Below are 18,240 nucleotides of genomic sequence, written 5' to 3'. Positions count from 1 at the left end.
TCTTCTCTGTTTAGACGTTAATACTATACTGTACAGTGCGGGTCTCCCACTTCTCCACCTTTCCAGTCATACACAGAATCCAACAGATACAACACAGAGCACACAGCCATATAGTCCCGGAGCGGGGGGGGGGGTCGCACGTACACGTGAGGTACTGGGTCACCAACCCGTACGAGAACGGACCCACCGCCGACATGGAGGCAGTGAGAAGATGAACCCAGGAGGCGGACAGGTTAGTGAATATTAAAAAATAAAGCAGTGCACACCCCATGATCCAAAATCCATCACTCGGTATTTTCACATCCGTCACCAAAGAGAACGTGCAGCGATGAATCCTGGTTCCTCTGGGGGAGCCCAGGTGACCGTCGCGGACAGAGAGAAGCAGGCTGAGGGTATTGTGGTGTGTGTGTGTGGCAGAAAAAGATAAAAACCGAGCCGCGGTCCTGGTGTTGGATTTCCCGCTCGCTGTGTTCGTCTGAAGCAGGACTGGCGTGTTTCCCCCCCCCCCCCCCCCACCACACCGCCACCCGTACAGCGGGCTGATGATGGGGCCCCCCAAAAAACACACGAAAAAGAAAAATAGGACTTTTTTTTTCTTGACCCGAAAGAATTCCTGAGCCTTAAAAGCCGACTAATGCCCGTGCGGTTTTGCCTTGTGGTCCGACACAAGAGTCCTCATCGTGCACGCGTCTAGATGAAGGAGAGAGAGAGAGAGAGAAGAGAAGCAGGAGGAACCGGTCGCTTCCCTGGTTTTAAGTCACACAGTCTTTTGTCTGAGCGGTCGTGGTGGCGTCGCGTCGTTCAGAAAGGCAGACGGTTTTGGAAACAGTCAATGTCACAGCAGGTGATGTCATGCCCTGTACCTCTGCACGCTCGCAGGGAGTGAAGAACCAAAAACCAAAGCAAAAAATATAACTAAGAAATAAAAACATAACGGGAGAAGAGATGGTTTATTCCAGATCCCTTGACCTCAGGACAGTAAACAATGCTATTGCACCTGATCACACACACACACGCACGCACTCATGCACGCGCACACACACACACACACACACACACACACACACACACACACACACACACACACACACACGCACACACGCACACACACACACACACACACAAGCCTTTACGATAATTAGTCTACAAACACATTAGCGTGCACACCTGGGTAGACCAGTATGAATCTTGAAGGGAGAATCTTAATTACGGGAATAAAAGTCCATACTCATCGAAACTGTATCTACGACAACCATATATCCACCCCAATAGCATGTCTCACCAAAAAAAATGATTTGATAAAAATCTGGAAATTAAAAAGAAATTAGGCCTTTTCTTTCGCCGTCCCGATGAAATCACTCTCCAAACCTCAAGCGATGTGAAGGAAGTCCATTTTTCGAACAGACAGATCCCAATGATCAAACAGAACGTCATATGTTTTTTTCTATGAAGGAAGTGTCACGTGACCACAGTGTCTGGTGTCTGGCCATCAGGACTCAGTGCCGACACTGCCCACCCCCCTTCCAGGTGAGCCGGGGGTGGGAGACCGAACAGAGAGAGGGAAGTCTGGGTTGTCAGGGGGGGGGGAGACAGGTGGGCTGAAGGGGGCACTGCCCTCCTGGTCACAGGCCTGTCTAGTAGTCCCATTGCCTGAAGCTTCTACCTGTGTGTGTGTGTGTGTGTGTGTGTGTGTGTGTGTGTGTGTGTGTGTGTGTGTGCGTGTGTGTGTGCGTTGCTGCCGACATCCTCTTCCAAAACACCAAAACGAAAAACACCAGTGTTGAGACCGTAAAACAATAAGTTAGCAGGATCCTGTGGAGCTGCCCATGACATCACAGGGGAGGAGGGGGGGGGGGGGGGGGCTGGGGGGGATGGGCTGGAGTTCGTCGTGGCAACGCTCCTGGGCAGACATGGACTAGAAAGCAGGGCCGGGTGGTGGGTTTCGTGTTGAGGCGGGGGGGGGGGGGGGTCTAGAACTGCCAGCCAACACAAACCAGTTTCCCCGTTCCATAGTAAAAAAGTTCTCATGGGTACAATCAGTTCTGGCGTCGATATTTTTTACATGTGTGCACTTTCGTTTTTCTTTATCTTTTTTTTTTGTTTGTGAGTATGCTTCTGTTGAGGGTCCTTTCTCCTCCTCGGGTTTTTTCCCAGAACGTTTTTCTTCACGAGGGCGGTGTAAGCAAGCCGTTCCGGAGTCCATGCTGCCACGTCCACGTTCGGGAACGTCTGTCCCTCGCCCGGCCACTCCCGGGGGGAGCTGTGGGGGGGCGGGGGGGGGGGGGGGGGGGGCAAGAGGAACGCCGTTACTTAGGACACAGCCAGTGTGTGATCTGTGCAATTCATCGAATCTTCATCACCAAACTAATGTAATTATTATTATATTTATTGATTTTTGATTTTAATATTTTTCTATTTGAACATTTTGTGTATTTTTTTAAGGGGAAAGGTGGGAGGGTGGGCAGTGGGGGAGAGGTGGGTGGGAGGGTGGGGGAGAGGTGGATGGGAGGTGGATGAGAGGTGGGTGGGAGGTGGGGGAGAGGTGGATGGGAGGGCGGTGGGGGAGAGGTGGGTGGGAGGTGGGGGGGAGGTGGATGAGAGGTGGGTGAGGGAGGTGGATGGGAGGTGGGGGGGGAGGTGGATGGGAGGGCGGTGGGAGAGGTGGATGGGAGGTGGGGGAGAGGTGGATGGGAGGTGGGGGAGAGGTGGATGAGAGGTGGATGGGAGGTGGGGGGGAGGTGGATGGGAGGTGGGGGAGAGGTGGATGGGAGGTGGATGGGAGGTGGATGGGAGGAGGGGGAGAGGTGGGTGGGAGAGGTGGATGGGAGGTGAGTGGGAGGGCGGTGGGGGGGTGGGGGGGAGGTAGGGGGGAGGTGGATGAGAGGTGGGTGAGGGAGGTGGATGGGAGGTGGGGGAGAGGTGGATGGGGGGTGGGTGGGAGGGCGGTGGGGGGTGGGGGAGAGGCGGGTGAGAGGTGGGTGGGAGGGCGGTGGGAGAGGTGGGTGGGAGGGCGGTGGGGGGTGGGGGAGAGGTGGGGGAGAGGAGGGTGGGAGAGGCGGGTGGGAGGTGGGTGGGAGGGCGGGTGCAGGGACAGGCTGCGGAGGCGTGCTCTGACCTTCAGTGCATCATGACACCACGCAGCGGCAGCTCATGCAGTCCTGCCCGCTCTCGTCGGGGGGGTTGAGTTTCCTCAGCTTGTGCTGCCGGATCTCCCGCACCAACGTGTAGAAGGCGTCCTCCACTCCCTGGTCCACACGCACGCGCACGCACACACACAGGGGCACACACACACACACACACACACACGCATACACATGCATGCATGCACACAGACACATACACACATACACATGCATGCACACACACAGACACATACATACAGGCACATGCATGCATGCATGCATGCACACACACGTGCGCGCAATCACACACACATGCACCACCACACAAATGTAGACGCACATACAAACACACATACACATGCACACCCACACACACGCACACAAATGCACCCAAACAAGCACAAACACACACACACACACACACACACATACACACACACACACACAAACACACGCGCACACACACACACACACACGTAAAAGATTAGAATTGTACAGGAGAAAACAGAGTTGTATTCGTAAATGGTCCTTGGGAAGGGGAATTGAATGGAGGTCACTTCTAATGCTGACGGCAACTCTCCCTGCGTCCATTCATTAATCACGGGTTGGGGAGCGTTACCGTGGCAACCGTCGCCACTCCACCAATCCCAGTGATGGAAGGAGAAAAAAAAAAGCCCTCTCCGTCATCAGGGTCCTTGGGTTAATGCTCAAATTAAAATGGCCGATATGTTTTACTTTTTTTTACTCAATTAAATAGGATCATTTCAGGCGAGACGGACGGATCACGTGACGGATCACAGGTGCTTTGCGCGCGGCCATCGGCCAATAGCGCGCGAGTCCAGCGGACGCGCGTACGCCGCTCTTCCCGGCGTACGTATACGTCACACCCACCGACGCCGCCTACTGCTGTGGGCCTGATTCTACAGGGGCCTGGTTCTACAGGGGCCTGGTTCTGCAGGGGGGGCCTGGTTCTGCAGGGGCCTGATTCTACAGGGGCCTGATTCTACAGGGGGGGCCTGTTTCTACAGGGGCCTGATTCTACAGGGGGCCCTGATTCTACAGGGGGGCCTGATTCTACAGGGGGGCCTGATTCTGCAGGGGCCTGATTCTACAGGGGCCTGGTTCTGCAGCAGGGGCCTGGTTCTGCAGCAGAGCCTGGTTCTGCAGGGGCCTGATTCTACAGGGGCCTGTTTCTACAGGGGGGGCCTGATTCTACAGGGGCCTGATTCTACAGGGGGGGCCTGATTCTACAGGGGCCTGGTTCTGCAGCAGAGCCTGGTTCTGCAGCAGGAGCCTGGTTCTGCAGCAGGGGCCTGGTTCTGAGACTGCAGCGGGCGGGTACCTGTCGCGTCTTGGCCGAGGTCTCGATGTAGGGGATGCCGTAGGAGCGGGCCAGCTCCTGGGCCTGCCGGGTGTCCACGGTGCGGGCCGGCAGGTCGCACTTGTTGCCCACCAGGACCATGGGCACGTCGTCCGAGTCCTTCACCCGCTTGATCTGTTCCCTGGGAGGAGGAAGCACAGCCGCCGCCACGCTGACGTCAGTCCACTGCTCACTGTTCACCCTGTTCACCTTCATGGCTTCCATGCTATCGTTTCATCGTTTCTCATTTGGAAAAGTGACATCGTATCTGGTCTGCATCCCAGTAATATTTTGGTGGACGTAACATTTTAATGGGACTTAAAATCCCAGCTCTTGTACAGCTAAATGTCTCACGCCTTGATTTCAGTTACACATAAAAGAGTGTATTTTTTTAACGTGAGACTCTGTGAGACTTTGTGTGTGATAAACAACAACAGTGGCGCTGGAGCCCCCGGGGAGCCGGCACCGGGGAGCATTAGGACCCTGAGGAGCCGTCCTCTGGCGTCGGGCTGCTGTACTACTGCACTGCTGAGGGAGGGCGGGGACAGGCAACGGCATTACCTCATCGCTCTCGCTCTTGCAAGTGCCAAAATACAACCAGCCAGCAAGGCAACCAAACAAGTCATTCAGTCAGTCAGCGTGCAGAATAACCCACAAGACAGCCTGTCGTCTATAGCCAGCCATTCAGCTAGCCAGTAAGTCAGCTAAGAGTCAGTCAGTCAGCCCGCCAGCTAGCCAGCCAATAAGCCAGTCATTCAGTCAGCCAGCAAAATAACCAACACTACAACACTACAGCCTGTCAGCTAGCTAGAGCTCTATCAGCCTCCTCTCCTCTCCCTCTGTTTCACCGTGCGGTTCACGTGCACAAGCTTCACGTGCACGGCTTCACGTGCACGGCTTCACGTGCACGGCTCCACCTTCTCTCAGCGGTGACAACCGCGCTCAGCCCCCCCCCCGTGCACGCTCCTGTCCTGGTGTCACAGCCCACATGTGACCCGAGATACGACCCAACACACCACAACAACACGACACGACAACACAACACAACAACACAACACAACACAACACACCACACCGCAGGGCTGGGGGGGCGTGAACTGGGCGCACTGGAAATAACCGCTGGTCAGAGCGGGGGTGCCTTAAGTTTACGGCCAGGTGCATTCTGGGCAAGGATCACATTCTGCAACGGGGATTCTTCCAGATTCTGCGTTCACTAACTATAGATCAAGAGCGCATGGATGGAAATAACCAGACAGGCCGTATGTCAGCCTGAGGGCAGTGTGTTATGTAGGGGCTGTGGCGGGGTCCGCCTATATGATGTCACCGGCTATGTTAGGCCGGGCCGCGGCGGTGGAGAAGATGCTGCTACATGTATGACCGGTGAGGTAAACACACACACACACACTGGTTCCCTCCCCGTCGTGGATATTTTAACATCAACGAGAAGAAGGAGAGAACATTGCCTTCAGAAGTCGCCCACTCTCTCTCTCTGTCTCTCTCTCTCTCGCACTCGCACTCGCTCTCTCTCGCTCTGTCTCCCTCTCTCTCTCTTTCTCTCTCTCTCTCTCTCTACCTCCCTCTCTCTCTTTCTCTCTCTCTCTTTCTCCCCCATCTATATCTCCCTCTTTATCTCTCTCGCTCTCTCTCTCTCGCCCTCTTTATCTCTCTCTCTTCTCTCTCTCTCTCCCTCTCTCTCTCTCTCCCTCTCTCTCTCTCTAATTGAGTCTGGATCGATTTCATTGGCAGCGCACCGTAAACCTCCACTCAGGAGGCTAAGCTTTCTTTAGCCGCGTTAAATGCTTCAGCATGACATCACCGCGCTACTGCAGAGGTGAACACACACACACACACACACACACACACACACACACAACACCCTTGTGTCCTCGTCAACAACTTGGAGCTTTCCATATGTTTTCCATATGTTTCCTATGTTGATTAAAAGTCAGTCTCCCACACCTGAGATTTAACCCCTCTCCTTGGATATGTTTTCCCGCCATATAAATCACACGTTCAGACTTAAATTCATGCCATCAGGTAATGACCCCTTACCTTTACCTTTACATTTACATTTACATTTAGGGCGTTTAGCAGACGCTTTTATCTAAAGCGACAAAGCGACTTACAATAATTACAGTTTGTCAGAAGAAAGAAAAACAGTATAGTTGCCGCCGGTACAGCAAGGATGTCCGTAGAACCAATAACATAGTTTCAAACATAGTTCCACTTATTTTTCAAAATAAAAGCCCCCCCTGTCCCCTCACCTATATTGGTGGATGTCCTCAAAGGACTTGGTGTTGTTGATGGCGAACACGCAGAGGAAGCCCTCGCCGGTCCTCATGTACTGGTCCCTCATGGCGCTGTACTCCTCCTGGCCGGCCGTGTCCAGGATGTCCAGCAGACACGTCTCGCCGTCGATCACCACCTGCTTCCGGTACGAGTCCTGCAGAACCAGGGAGGGGGTAGTAGGACCGCTTTAGACCCTCGCAGAAGAACCAGGAGGGGGGGGAGGGGGTAGGAGCGCTTTAGACCCTCACAGAAGAACCAGGGAGGGGGTAGTAGGAGCGCTTTAGACCCTCACAGAAGAACCAGGGAGGGGGTAGTAGGAGCGCTTTAGACCCTCACAGAAGAACCAGGGAGGGGGTAGTAGGAGCGCTTTAGACCCTCACAGAAGAACCAGGGAGGGGGTAGTAGGACCGCTTTAGACCCTCGCAGAAGAACCAGGAGGGGGGGGGGGGTAGGACCGCTTTAGACCCTCACAGAAGAACCAGGAGGGGGGGGGGGGGTAGGAGCGCTTTAGACCCTCACAGAAGAACCAGGGAGGGGGTAGTAGGACCGCTTTAGACCCTCACAGAAGAACCAGGGGGGGGTAGGTTTAGTCTCACGCAGAACCCATCATCACTCCACGGCTCCAGGACCCTCCCTTCATCCAGCCCCCGAACCACCGTTATCTTCCTTGATATACTTTATTATACTATTTTATACTATTCTACTATAATACACAAACAATATACTGTCACTGTTTAGCATCGTGCTAATGCTGCGGTTGCCCAGAGGTGTTAGTGAAGTGGATGAAGCTGAGGGAGGCCATTGCCGGTCCAAACAACAATTAACGTATTTAACGTTTAACAAATTAGACATATTTTACGGCAAAATCCAAATCTTCACTTCCCCCTGGAACCCATTTACCCTCCATGGGCCTTATTTACCTAGCGGCCATCTTGGTTCTAAACACTAGCTGGGTGGGTGATACTACCCCCCCCCCCCCCTCCCCCCCTCCCCCCCTCCCCCTCTCCCCCTCTCCCCCTCCCCCCCCCTACGCGAGCTGCATTTAAAATACACTGGGGAGTCTGGAGGGGGTGGTGAGGAGGGGGGGGGGGGGGGGGGGGGGGGGGTGAGTGAGGTTAGTGGCTTAGAGGATCTGAATGTGGGCAGGGGACACCAACACTGTACACTGTAGCACACTGTAGTACACTGTAGTACACTGTAGACCACTGTACCTCTTAAAAACACTGTCCACGGTAGTACACTGTAGTACACTGTACCTCTTAAAAAACACTGTCCACGGTAGTACACTGTAGTACGCTGTAATAGATTGAAGTACACCGTGTCAATATGTCTCTTAAACAACACTGTACACTGTAGTACACAGTGTCAATATGTCTCTTTTAAACAACCACTGTAGTACACTATAGTGCACTGTAGTACACCGTGTCAATATGGTCTCATAAACAACCACTGCAGTAGCACACTGTAGTTTCTGACAGCTCTGAGCACGCTGTAGTCGGTGCTCCCCAGTCGGTGTGCTCAGAGCGTTCTGTGTTTGGTTCGTCGCGAGGCCCCCCCCCCCCCCCACCCACCTCAAACTGGACCGTGGCCCTTGGTCCCAAACACCCCTAGTTTCAGAAACACTGCTCTCAATCTTTAGTTTTTCAGCGATCTCAAGAGGTCTGCGGCGTTGGCAGCTCGGACCGCATACAGCAATGAGGTCAGGGCTCTCTCCCGGGCCGGCGTGCCAGGATTGTTCCAGATCAAACAAGGCAGCAAGCAAGCATCAGCAACATTAGGAACGACCTTTTGCTTTGCAATAGATGCAAACACGTGCTACTGCTACGGCTCGGTAAACATTAAGCTTGTGTCTTAAGGCTGAGGTCAAAGTGCATGGAGGTGCTGTGCGCACGCACGCACACACCACGCACGCAAGCACGCACACGCAAGCACGCACACGCACGTGCGCACGTGCCCCATAGCCAATGTTTAGCCTTCCAACACATGTCCACACTAACATGGGAGGCCGTCCCTTTGTTTATGGGAACACGGGGGCCAGGAATGCACACACAGACAGGACATTGTCCACTCAGAGGCAGGCCTGAGAAAAACAAAGATGGCTGACAGGTCAAAAAGAAAGCAGGATCTGTCTCTCCCTCTGTCTCTGTCTCTCTCTCTCTCTGACTCTGTCTCTCTCTCTCTCTGTCTCTCTGACTCTGTCTCTCTCTCTCTGTCTCTCTGACTCTGTCTCTCTGTCTCTCTCTCTCTCTGTCTCTCTCTCTCTCTGTCTCTCTGACTCTGTCTCTCTCTCTGTCTCTCTGACTCTGTCTCTCTCTCTCTGTCTCTCTCTCTGACTCTGTCTCTCTGACTCTGTCTCTCTGTCTCTGACTCTGTCTGTCTCTCTCTCTCTCTCTCCTCTCTCTCTGTCTCTCTCTCTCTGTCTCTCTCTCTCTCTGACTCTGTCTCTGTTTCTCTCTCTGTCTGTCTCTCTCTCTCTCTCTCTCTCTCTCTTCTCTCTGTCGCTCTCTCGCTCTCTCTCTCTCTCTCTCTCCCTCTCTCTCTCTCTCTCTCTCTCTGTCTCTCTCTCTCTCTGACTCTCTCTCTGTATCTGTCTCTCTCTCTCTCTCTCTCTCTCTCTCTCTCTCTCTCTCTCTCTCTCTCTCTCTCTCTCTCTCTCTCTCTCTCTCTCTGTCACTCTCTGTCTCTCTCTCTCATGATGAAACGTGAACTACCGCCAATGCGTAAACTCGAGAAATAAGACACGACGGGGTCCGACAGTTACTAAGAGACCTGTTTGGTCCCGTGACCGGCAGCAAAGCAAAGCGTGGAGGGATCTCGTCAACATCTGGTTCCACTAACAGCTCGCTAACACCCAGTAGTCACACAGCAGACTGCGCCGCCGCGAGACGGCGCGTACAGGAAACCGCTCCTCGGTCGCAGGGTGGCGTAAGTAAGGAGCTCACAAACTTGCCAAAGCGACCGATGGGTGTTACACATCCGACTGTTACACCATCAGCACAAGGCGAAGTCAAAGTGACCCACAGTGGTTGAACATTGACAGGTGGAGTCTTAACTCAGCACTCAGTGTCAGCCAGGGAGGGAGTCTTGGAAGGGGGGGGGGGGAGGGGGGAGGAGGCGAGGGTGAAAGAACGTTTCCAGGTGACTTGGCAAGGGGCGTACTTTGGGGTTAATTAGTAAGTAATATAATACTGTGATGCGTGACTTTTATCACAGTATTTTATTACACGGCTTTGTTCAAATACTGGTTTCTGATAGGTCAAGCGGGGCATTCAGCAGTCTGTTATTTCTGTATAGGAGACTGTTGCTATGGATACCAGACCGTTGCTATGGACGCTAATCCAACAGTAACGGATATTTATTTTGCTGAAGCAATATTTATATATTATTTAAAAATAATAAAAGTTTTGTTATATTTGGTGTGATTACTGATTTATTCAGTAAGTAGCAGTGTAATAAACGGGCTCATCAGGGTGACATTAATTCTAAGTCACAACACAAAGACGTCATAGTTTGACAGTTGATTCGGCTTCCACAGACCAGTCAAAATGAATGTTACTTAAGTTAAGTCCTTTATAAAGCATTCATTCAAACCCAAAGTCATATTGTAAAGTAACTCATTACTACTCAAATGACAGAAAGTAACTTCCCCGGCACTGCTTGGCCCCTGGGGCTCACCGTGTGAACCCCGAGTCAAGTAGAGCAGGGTACCGTACCTCGATGGTGGGGTCGTACTCGTCCACAAAGTGGTTCTGGATGAGCTGGATGGTCAGAGCGCTCTTCCCAACACCTCCTGCCCCCACTACCACCAGCTTATACTCCGTCATCCTCACCGCTGCTTCTGGCCACGCGCACCACTGCAGGAGACAACAGGAGCACAGGGACATGGGTTAGCATGTGTTAGCAGGTAGCAACACCCACACACACACACACACACACACACACACACACACACACACACACACAAATGGAATCCAATGCTAACGGTCACAAGGTCTGGCGGGAGCAACGGACTGCCCCAACGTGTCTTTCCCATGGCACGCACGCGCGCGTGTGTGCGTGTGCGTGTGCGTGTGCGTGTGTGTGTGTGTGTGTGTGTGTGTGTGTGGGCAGAGTATAGAGAACCTAAGTGAGGAATGTGAAGTATGTGCTGAAGGTACTCTGTGTTCCAGCCCGCCACAGCCCTGAGCAGCCAGAGGAGAGCAAGCGTTAAGAGAGGGGCGTGTGTGTGTGTGTGCGCGTGTGTGCGTGCGTGCGTGCGTGCGTGCGTGCGTGCGTGCGTGCGTGTGTGTGTGTCTCGGATCAGTCTACATGGGTATACTTTTGGACACACCGTGACTAATGAAAACAAGGACTAACTATAGCTGCTACTAAAAGCTGACATCACATTCATACGACTCACATCTCAAACAACACTGGAGAAAAGCGGCAGTAGTCAAAACCCCTCATTCATAAGATATCATGACAGGCAATTATCCGTACAGTTGGCACTATTCACCACCACAATTAACTTCTGTGACTAATGACTAACGGCGTGAAGTGACGCAGGGCCGTCTCTGAGTAACATGTCGTCAGCTGGCTGGCTTTCCAGTATACCTCTATGGGGAAGTTCTGCTGATTCCAGCATGCCCCTAATCTTAAATACCTCGGAACGTCGGGAATTTCCAAAAATCCGGGTGTATTGCCATGGAATTGAAAAAAATATGCAAAAAATGCTACAACTGTTAAAAATGTCCCCGTAGAAACTGCGCTGTCGGACCGCAGACAATCACATAGGTGTGACGGCAATGCTTATCAGCTGTGGAGTCTGCGGCCCATGGTCAAATTCCAGGAAGGGAGATTGAGTAAATAAGACAGAAAGACTTCCTCCTGGTTCAGGGCGAGGTGTGACTCACTGAAATCACATCACCTGCTCCGACACCCAAACCAGCTGTTTGTCTGGGCGCCCTGGCCAGAGGGAGCTGTCGACATCACAGCCGTGTCACCGTGAGCACATACATCCACACTTGGCGGCTTTTTTTTCCCCAAAAAAGTACAGTTTGGACGATGGAAACAGTGTGCAGAGAGAGAAGTGGTACACTGAAAACGGTTTTCTTTGTTAGTGCCGCCCACTATGACCGTTCAAAGTGGTGTACATCTGTGTGTCTCTTATACACAGCGTGGCCTTGAAGCAGGCAGCAGGTCGACCCTGTGTCAACAAGAAAGACATATCTCCAGGATAGCACAGATACTAGTTTAGACTTTCCATGGCAAAGCAGACACATTTTCTGCCAGCACTCTGCACGCCCTCTCTCCCCCAGTCAGTCAGTCAGTCAGTCAGTCAAAGTTAAACTAAAACCATTATTAGAGGAACAAGTGCACAATTGGTGATGATATGCAAACAATTTAAATAAAAATAAAAAATTGTAATTGTAAAGACTGTAACATGTTGCCCAGAAGGTTGTAACATGTTACCCAGCAGACTTTAACATGTTGCCCAGCGGACTGTAACATGTTGCCCAGAAGACTGTAACATGTTACCCAGCAGACTATAACATGTTGCCCGGAGGACTGTAACATGTTACCCAGAGACGGTTACATGTTAAGTGTTGCCCAATAGACTTGAATGGTCTTGCCCCAGAGACTTTAATGGCGTTACCCAGAAGACCGTAACAGTGTTGCCATGGAGACCATAACATGTTGCACAACAGTGAGGGGATTGCCCTGAGCGCCCTGTCTTCTCTCTCTCTCTCTCTCTCTATTCTCTCTACTGTAAATAAAAGGAGCTAATGTACGTAGGGCTCGGGTACATAGTAGTGAGTGCCTGCGCTAGCCAGAGCCAGCGCGACACACAGCTAGCCGGCTAGCCAGCTAGCCTCCCCCCACCTCCTTCCAGCAGATAAACAGAGGAGGTGCTGTGTGTGTGTGTGCAGGGCAGACCCGGGTGCGGGTACAGCCCCTGGTGCTCCCTCAACACTAGAGGGACCGGGGCCAAAGAGCCCAGAAGAATTTAGCATCCAAATCATTATTTTAGTTCTGTTCTGAGCCTTGAGAACAAAAACAAAAGTGTCACGGCAGTTGGGAATTGGGAGGTCCGTGTCTGTGATGCATGCCACACACGCACGCACAGGCACACACACACACACACACACACACACACACACACACACACACACACACACGCACGCACACACACACACACACACACACACACACACAATTAAACTCCTGTTTATATATAAAAGGATCACCAATATCTATAGCCGGCTACCTAACCTTACATGATAGCATCAATGAGACAACATTTCATTGGAACTATACACACACTCATGGAGGTGTGTGCAACAGCCCTTTAAACGCTGAACGTGCCCATCCGTTACAGAGCAGAGATGTTCTGCACAGTATAGCCATGGTACACCGAAAGATCTAGGGAGCCCTTGCTCTAACACGTCTTGTCAAACTCGATCAGGTCGTTGGCTGATTAATGATCAACCCGTTACAATACTACATATTGAGACAAACGGTGGCCGTCTTTGAACGACCACCTGATTCACACAAAGAAACCGCACACAGAAGAAGAATACAGGGATCAACCTGTTACGGTAGCACTACCGTATGCAAGCAGTTTGCGTTTTGCAATACCAGCCAGGGAAGTGTTTTGGACTTTAGCTCTGGAATATATATATATATATACATCTGGGATATCGGTGTCTCCACCAACCTAAAGTTCAGCAGTCAACCAGATGCTATTACATTTATACCGCGTCATACGAGTGCCGTGTCATATTTACATTATGAATCCCGCGTTACGATGCCTTCCAGCCCCCCCGTGCTCTGCCTGTCTGGGGCAGGAGCGGGGAGAGGGCTGGCTGAATGAGGGACTTAATCCAAAACCAGGGCAGCAGGTTTTGATCATGTCTGTGTACAACACCTGAAGAGAGACCACACACTAGATTGTTGTTTTAAAATGCTCACAGGCCGATCCATTACCTTGTCCACACAGTCTCTGTGCTGCTGCTCCCTCTCTTTCGCTTTGGGGCGGACGAAGGGGAGAGATATTTATAGCCCACCCCACCTCCAGTCTGGGAGAATTAACAGTTCGTTTTGAAACTGTAGAGCTCGGCTTGGACCAAGAGGGTAGCCTTACACACACACACACACACACACACACACACACAACCTATCCAACACAACCCATGTCCCCCAATTTTGCTGCAATGAAATATGCAAAAGAAAACAATTAACTACTGCTGCGACGCAATCCCGTCAACCTGGAACCCATTTTGGGATGTCTCCTCCTCTGGAGTTTATAGAGGGGGTTTGATGGCAGCAAAACAACACGACAAAACAACCAAACCTGTATTCACACGTTAAGAGAAAGGGACGGGTCGGAGAGGAGAGCGTGCATGCAGCACAGCGTTTAAGAGCTTAATTGATGAAAGGCAGTGTGCTGGCAGAGCCACAAGCAGGGATAATAGATTTATAATGGACCAATGATGGTAAGGGGAACCTCTCAGGGGACATATCACAGTCCAATACTGAGAGAGTGAGACTCCTGCAGGAGCAGCCATCAACCCGGCGACCCCCACCCCCCCCCCCACCCCGCACCCCCCCCCCCCCCCCCCCCCCCTCCTCCTTACTATGACATCATCCCCCAACCATAGCCCTCAGAATCAAAGGGCCCACAGGCCGCGGAAAGATATTTGCCATTGCGTTCCTCGTGAAAATATTAAAAGATGTATGTCATGTGAAAAGGTTCACAATATATGTATACTTCCATGTTTGAAATGCTTTCTGTAATTAAGTTGAGTGTGTGTGTGTGTGTATATATCTATTTGAAATACTGCTTTATTTGTCACAGACATAATCGGTTTCAACAATGTTTCAGCATGTCCTTTCCGGGAGGTTGAATTTAGCCTCATGGCGTTCTTTCTATACGTCCAACTGAACAGGGGGAGGTGTGTGGTGTTGACGTGAAGCGCAAGGGAAACTAAGTCACACCCACAGTTCTCCTGGAAGGGATGGTGGTGGTAGCTGTGTCTGCCTTGAACCGTGAAGTAAACACAAATATCCGTCTCAATCGATCACGTTCCTCTTATTATGGATTAACAGTACAACCAAATCCACAGTTGAGGATTGTCTGTTTAATAAATGAGCCAGATGAGAAGAGTTTGTGAACGTTACTTAATTGTGTGTGTGTGTGTGTGTGTGTGTGTCTATGTTAGTCTGTGGAAAGGGAAAAGTGTGTGAGAAAAAGAAAGTGCATGTTTGAGCAGGAAGAGAGTGTGGTTTAGTGAGAGAGGACATATGTAGAGGGAGAAGATCGATAGTGTGTGTGTGTGTGTGTGTGTGTGTGTGTGCGCGTGTGTTTGTGTGTGCGTGCGCGTGTGACCTTTTGCCTACTTGGTCACTGGTTCAACTGGAGAGTGAGTTGGCGTCGGCAGTAGAATGATGAAATGACTCGGGACCCCTGACCCCTAGACAAAGAGTTTCTAGTTGGGAGCCATTAGGTTCACAAGCTTAACACTTTGAAGACGTCCAACTAATACTTGGCCAATGATCTCCTAACTTATCTGTGTGTGTGTGTGTGTGTGTGTGTGTGTGTGTGTGTGTGTGTGTGTGTGTGTGTGTGTGTGTGTGTGTGTGTGTGTGTGTGTGTGTGCCATGATAAATGAGATCTCACCACACAAACACACCAATATGTGTCCCAGAGCAATGTGGACAATTTGTTCCCGGGCCCAGGAAATGATCCCGTCCATTTTGTATACATTTGTAATGCTACCACTGTTAACTTTAAATGTTAAAATCACGTTTGCCAAGTAAATTGTACCACTTGAGTAAAACATATAGGCATGTGTGCTGTTCATAAACGTGTAGTAGTGTAATCATAACAGAGGGCGTAAAAGCCTGCCTTATTGTAAATGAAAAGTCGGGGATTTACCATTCTTCACTATGTTTGCATGAGATGTAAACAATAATCGAATGTTTACAACTCCAGCTTCAAATATGATTCCAATAAAGCTACTTATACACGCCACCAAAAACCCACACCATAAACTCGATTGACAGCACATCTGTAGGCTACTTCTCCCGAATGTTATTGTTGATCATCATTTCCGTGACAGCAGACAATTAACCTAAAGTAGTCGATTCGGCACTGACTGTATTCCCAGTGACTCGTCATCATCAGACACCGATTTTACATTCATTAAACAAAAGCATCCACAGCAACACCCAAAACGATGCGTCTAGTTCCCCAAGGAAATGCCCCAGCAGTCGCCGGTCATACGCTGTTGCATGGCCCCTACTCCCCTCCTCCTCCCAGGACCCCAACATGAACACGCCACGATGTCCTGCTCTCTTTTGTGCAAAACAAGTGGAAAGCATTGCATGTGCATTGCAAGTGAACGCTTCCAGCGAGATAGTATCCACCGAGGTCCCAATAACGCCTTGCACTGGAATGCAACTTCCGCAGTGCTGCGCTCGGCCGTCCTCCGTGTGACGGGGCGTCACCCTGCTCTCTCGTCAACACTACTGCACTACTTCGCTTATGCATTGGAAACCGAATCCGGTGTATTGTTCACATTTGACGTGACGTCTCCCACCCAGGCGTCAATGCATATGCATTCGGGTTTACTTTCCAAATGAGAGCAGACGGGGAGGGGGTGAACGCCGACGTACGATCGCCTCGTTGGCCAAGTTGTGCACACCCTAACTCGGACGAATCTCCACCAAAGGATAGAAAAATAAAGGGCTGAAATGGTCCAGGAGACCTCTGTTCTGCTTGTGACCATGATCCACCATGAGAGCGCTCAGCTCCAACACTGAGTAACCACATTACTACATGCCATGAGTTATGAGGCTTATAGTCCGGGCAGACCGCTCCTATGGTCGGCGGCACAATAACATCTGAAGTAAGGGTCGGCGATCCGCGTCGATCCCCGGACCCCACAGCCCCACCGCGGTGCCACATTTAAACATCTAAACAGCAGCCATCCCGATTGAACGTGTGTACACACACACACACACACACACACACACACACACACACACACACACACACACAGAGACTGGGTATACTCACCACAAGCAGATGTCCACGATTCCCACAGAAGGCGACGCGGTCTCGCGGACACAGTGTCTCAAGTCTGTCGCTTATAATAAATGTAAAAAAAATCAAAAGCGGTCTATTGTTGTGTGTGTGTGTGTGTGTGTGTGTGTGTGTGTGTGTGTGTGTGTGTGTGTGTGTGTGTGTGTGTGTGTGTGTGTGTGTGTGGCGCCCACCGGCTCTCGCTGACGTCAAGGGGCCCTCGCCGTCACTTCTTCCAGTAAAGCAACACTTTCTCCTCCTCCGGTGGGATAAACTAAACGCGAATTCAATTGGATTCGTAGGAAAAGGAGCCCGCGTTGAACAATGCGCCTGATGAGCGAGGAGCGGAGAGGAGGATGAGGAGGAGGAGGAGGAGGAGGAGGAGGGAGGAGGAGGAGGAGGAGGTCTGTGGAGCCCACGCCCAGCAGATCCACCGAGCAGCCAGAGGTCCGCCCCGGTGGTCACCGCCGCCGTGCGTGTGTGGTGGGTGCCCCCTGCACGGGGCGTCGCGGGCGGGTTCGGTTTCAGACGCTACGGCGGATGAATGTCATGTTGGTGGTAAACAAGCAGTCATGCAGGCGACATGTGAGGCTGCCGCTCACATGCAACGCCAACCATTGGGAAACGGCTGGCCAGATATAAAACAGGGCAGAATATAGACCATTTAGTGCCATTGGGTGAATTGCCCCGAGTCAATGCAATTAAAAATATATCAAAAACCAATGCACGAAATCGTTGGACGTGAGATGGAAAAAAAAAACACGGTGTGATACCAAAATAACCCTGCGTTTTATTTTGTACAACACATTATTTGGACTACATTTCCCAGGGAGCCCGGCGGCGGTCGTCGCCGTATCCAGGAAGTGACTCCCCGTCGTCAACCACAACTTTGCCCACAGTGGCCACAATGTAAAGATGAGTTGTCTGTCTGACGTTTACGCTTCTCCTCCCGCCTTGCTTTGACGTCAAGGTAAGGATCGGGAATTTCTGTTTCGTTTTTACGATTTCGTAATAAGAGGACATGTTTCTGCTGATCAGAAGGTGGGTCTGTAGTATGAAGCAGCCTAATTGACTCATATGAGCCTATGATTAATGTACTGTATTCATTCCAGCGCCCTAAAGAGATGAGTGGCTGTGAGGAACCCCCGGAGCAGAGGTTGGGGGGCCGGGGGGTTCGGGTCACGGAGATGACTGGACCCGGGCCCCTGAAGCGGGCCCCTGCCGGACACGAGGACCCCAGAGTGGAGGTCCCCCTCTCTCCGGCCATGCTTGTGAGGCTATGCTGGTTCCTTCAGGGCCACATTCTACCCCACTCGTTTATAAGTGGACTCTTTACTTAAACGTGTATAACAATGTGCACGTTGTAGTTATTGCTACATGTAAGAACTAACAGTTATTATATT

The 18,240-nt window shown here is 51.4% G+C and overlaps 1 protein-coding gene across 5 annotated transcripts; it reads right to left on the bottom strand.

The window, feature by feature from the left end:
• Nucleotides 1–49: 49 nt before the first annotated feature.
• On the bottom strand, nucleotides 50–17,280 carry LOC311357893 (GTPase HRas). 5 transcript variants are annotated; one of them, XM_084477915.1, is made up of 7 exons: nucleotides 17,032–17,280; nucleotides 16,832–16,901; nucleotides 10,485–10,625; nucleotides 6,747–6,925; nucleotides 4,465–4,624; nucleotides 3,116–3,245; nucleotides 50–2,260 (listed from the first exon to the last, which is right to left on the bottom strand). In XM_084477915.1, exons 3-6 carry the CDS (start codon nucleotides 10,593–10,595, stop codon nucleotides 3,126–3,128), a joined length of 570 nt encoding a protein of 189 aa, XP_084334041.1. In that variant the 5' UTR covers nucleotides 10,596–10,625; nucleotides 16,832–16,901; nucleotides 17,032–17,280; the 3' UTR covers nucleotides 50–2,260; nucleotides 3,116–3,125. The 5 variants fall into 5 exon arrangements, with proteins under 5 accessions (XP_084334041.1, XP_084334040.1, XP_084334039.1 ...); XM_084477914.1 differs by having other exon boundaries at nucleotides 16,832–16,895; nucleotides 17,032–17,279; XM_084477913.1 differs by having other exon boundaries at nucleotides 16,832–17,279.
• Nucleotides 17,281–18,240: the final 960 nt, after the last annotated feature.

Source organism: Micromesistius poutassou, assembly GCF_964030765.1.
Source record: "Micromesistius poutassou genome assembly, chromosome: 13".
NCBI classification, from domain to species: Eukaryota; Metazoa; Chordata; class Actinopteri; order Gadiformes; family Gadidae; genus Micromesistius; species Micromesistius poutassou.
Note: the sequence above shows the minus strand (reverse complement) of the source record. Positions and strands in the feature narration are given on the sequence as shown.

Bases quoted from the DNA above. Each gene is read 5' to 3' on its own strand.
- LOC311357893 (XM_084477915.1), bottom strand. From the start codon at position 10,595: ATGACGGAGTATAAGCTGGTGGTAGTGGGGGCAGGAGGTGTTGGGAAG. The intron at 6,926-10,484 runs GTACGGTACCCT...CTGGTTCTGCAG, and splicing joins AGTACGACCCCACCATCGAG to GACTCGTACCGGAAGCAGGT. The intron at 4,625-6,746 runs GTGAGGGGACAG...TCCTCCTCCCAG, and splicing joins GAGGACATCCACCAATATAG to GGAACAGATCAAGCGGGTGA.